This window comes from Propithecus coquereli, unplaced genomic scaffold (assembly GCF_000956105.1).
Source record: "Propithecus coquereli isolate 6110/MARCELLA unplaced genomic scaffold, Pcoq_1.0 Scaffold27, whole genome shotgun sequence".
In the NCBI taxonomy this organism is placed as follows: Eukaryota; Metazoa; Chordata; class Mammalia; order Primates; family Indriidae; genus Propithecus; species Propithecus coquereli.
Window position 1 is genome coordinate 12,814,427 of NW_012148285.1, and position 1,890 is coordinate 12,816,316.

A 1,890-nucleotide genomic window follows, 5' to 3' on the forward strand; every position below is an offset into this window, starting at 1 on the left:
TGGCATATTTGTGGAAGGAATTTCTTCAGAAGAGTGCTGTATGCTGTGCTGTCTTTCTGGAATTTGTTCTATTTTTTTGAATGGTTCTATAGGCTGGATAGGGTGTAATACAAGCTAACCAATATTGTAATTACAGATCACTAAGCAGTTTTGAGTCTGGAGAATTTGTTGAATGTACCGAGCAGTTAGAATTGTTACCAGGAGAAAATATCAATCTACTTGCTGGAGGATCAAAAGAAAAAATAGGTATTTGAGAAAATAATTTTAAAGTTAATAATTTTTGTGGGCAAGTTGCTCAAAATGTTTGGCTTAGTATATTTTACTGGAAAATCAGGAAGGCATTTTACATTTATTTGGGGGGCAGAGTCCCATGAGAAATAACAAATTTAGGGCTGTTCTATTTGCATTTGTTTTGGCAAATGAAAAACAGTTTAATTAAGATTAAACAAACTTTAAAAAAGGCTACATTAGTACTTTTTTCTAGCCATTTTGTTTGAAAAACTATGGTGTTTAAGCTAAATATTTTTCTATAAAAAATTAAATTTTTTCTTGATTTTCATCTTGTGGCTCATTAAGTTCTGTGGCTCATTAAGTTCTTTATCACAAGTGGAACAGTTTGTAAAGTGTTATATTAAAGTTTTATGAGTTTTCTGTGTGTTAGTATTAATTTGCTAGATTCAGTAAGATCTGCTATTTAGGTCTTGATTTGCACCCTTATATAGTAGGTTGATATAATGATTTTTGAGCCTTTGAAGGCAACTGATTTTTAGGGGTCTGAGGTATAGTAATTTTATATGAGGTAATGATTCTTATATAGCTATAAGAAATCCTTAATTGTAGTGTTTAGCTGCCTGAACTTATATATGAAAAGAGGTATTGTTATTCATTATCCAGTGTTTATCAAAATATATTATCACTCTTGTACAATAAAAGCTAATTAACATAATGAAATTTATTTGACTTCTGTAGATATGAAAAAACTGCTTCCTAACATGTTAAGTCCAGATCCAAGGGAACTTCAGAAATCCATTGAAGTTCAATTGTTGAGAAGTTCTGTTTGTTTGGCAACTGCTTTAAACCACATAGATCAAGATCAGAAGTGGCAGTCTATAACTGAGTAAGTTTAATCTTAAGGAGGTAAATATACATCATGTATATCATATGATAAATGACATGGGGTGGAGAGGGCTGAAAGGGAGAGAGTTATTAGATTATATTAATGCTAAATACTAGTGCTAATAGCTTTATTTTCATCATAGAAGCAATATGATATGTGAACGCCACTTGCCAGCACTGACTGAAGTTGAAAATAAAATGTAAAAACCCCTGAAATCAAATGTCTTGACTTGATAATATCATTTTAGTACAGAGCTGGCTGCGGCTCTTGCTTCCCCCAACTTTGGATGCTAGTGTGGTAGCTTCTTATCAGCTGCTTTATTTCTTCAGTGGTTACAAGTTGAAAAATTTCATTAACTGATTGACAGTGAGTGTTTTGTTTCAGAAACGTGGTAAAGTATTTGAAGCAAACGTCCCGCATCGCTATTGGACCACTGAGACTTTCTACCCTAACAGTTTCACAGTCCTTGCCAGTTCTCAGTACCTTACAGCTGTATTGCTCATCTGCTTTGGAGAACACAGTTTCTAATAGACTGTCAACAGAGGTGTGTGTATGTGTATTTTTATGAGCATGTTTGTATGCATATTAATAGTACTTTAGAACAGAGACCTTATTTTTTGAGTTTTAAAAATAGCGTTTGTAGTTGGACAAGCTAGTAAATCCGGAAATCTGAAATGCCACTTTCAGGCAGACTTTGATCTGAGAGAAGTATGTGGGGCACATAAAGAACCTAAAATAATCTCTTAAAGATGGCTAATTGCTCCATTTTTTTT

General features: G+C 33.2%; 1 protein-coding gene across 1 annotated transcript in view; it reads left to right on the forward strand.

The window, feature by feature from the left end:
• Nucleotides 1-1,890, forward strand: part of SMG1 (SMG1 phosphatidylinositol 3-kinase-related kinase) — a 160,273-nt gene that overhangs the window by 95,432 nt on the left and 62,951 nt on the right. The window contains exons 22-24 of the mRNA XM_012647554.1: nt 115-246; nt 970-1,117; nt 1,502-1,667. Of these exons, the coding sequence (XP_012503008.1) occupies nt 115-246; nt 970-1,117; nt 1,502-1,667 (446 nt within the window). The remainder of the gene's footprint in view (nt 1-114; nt 247-969; nt 1,118-1,501; nt 1,668-1,890) is intronic.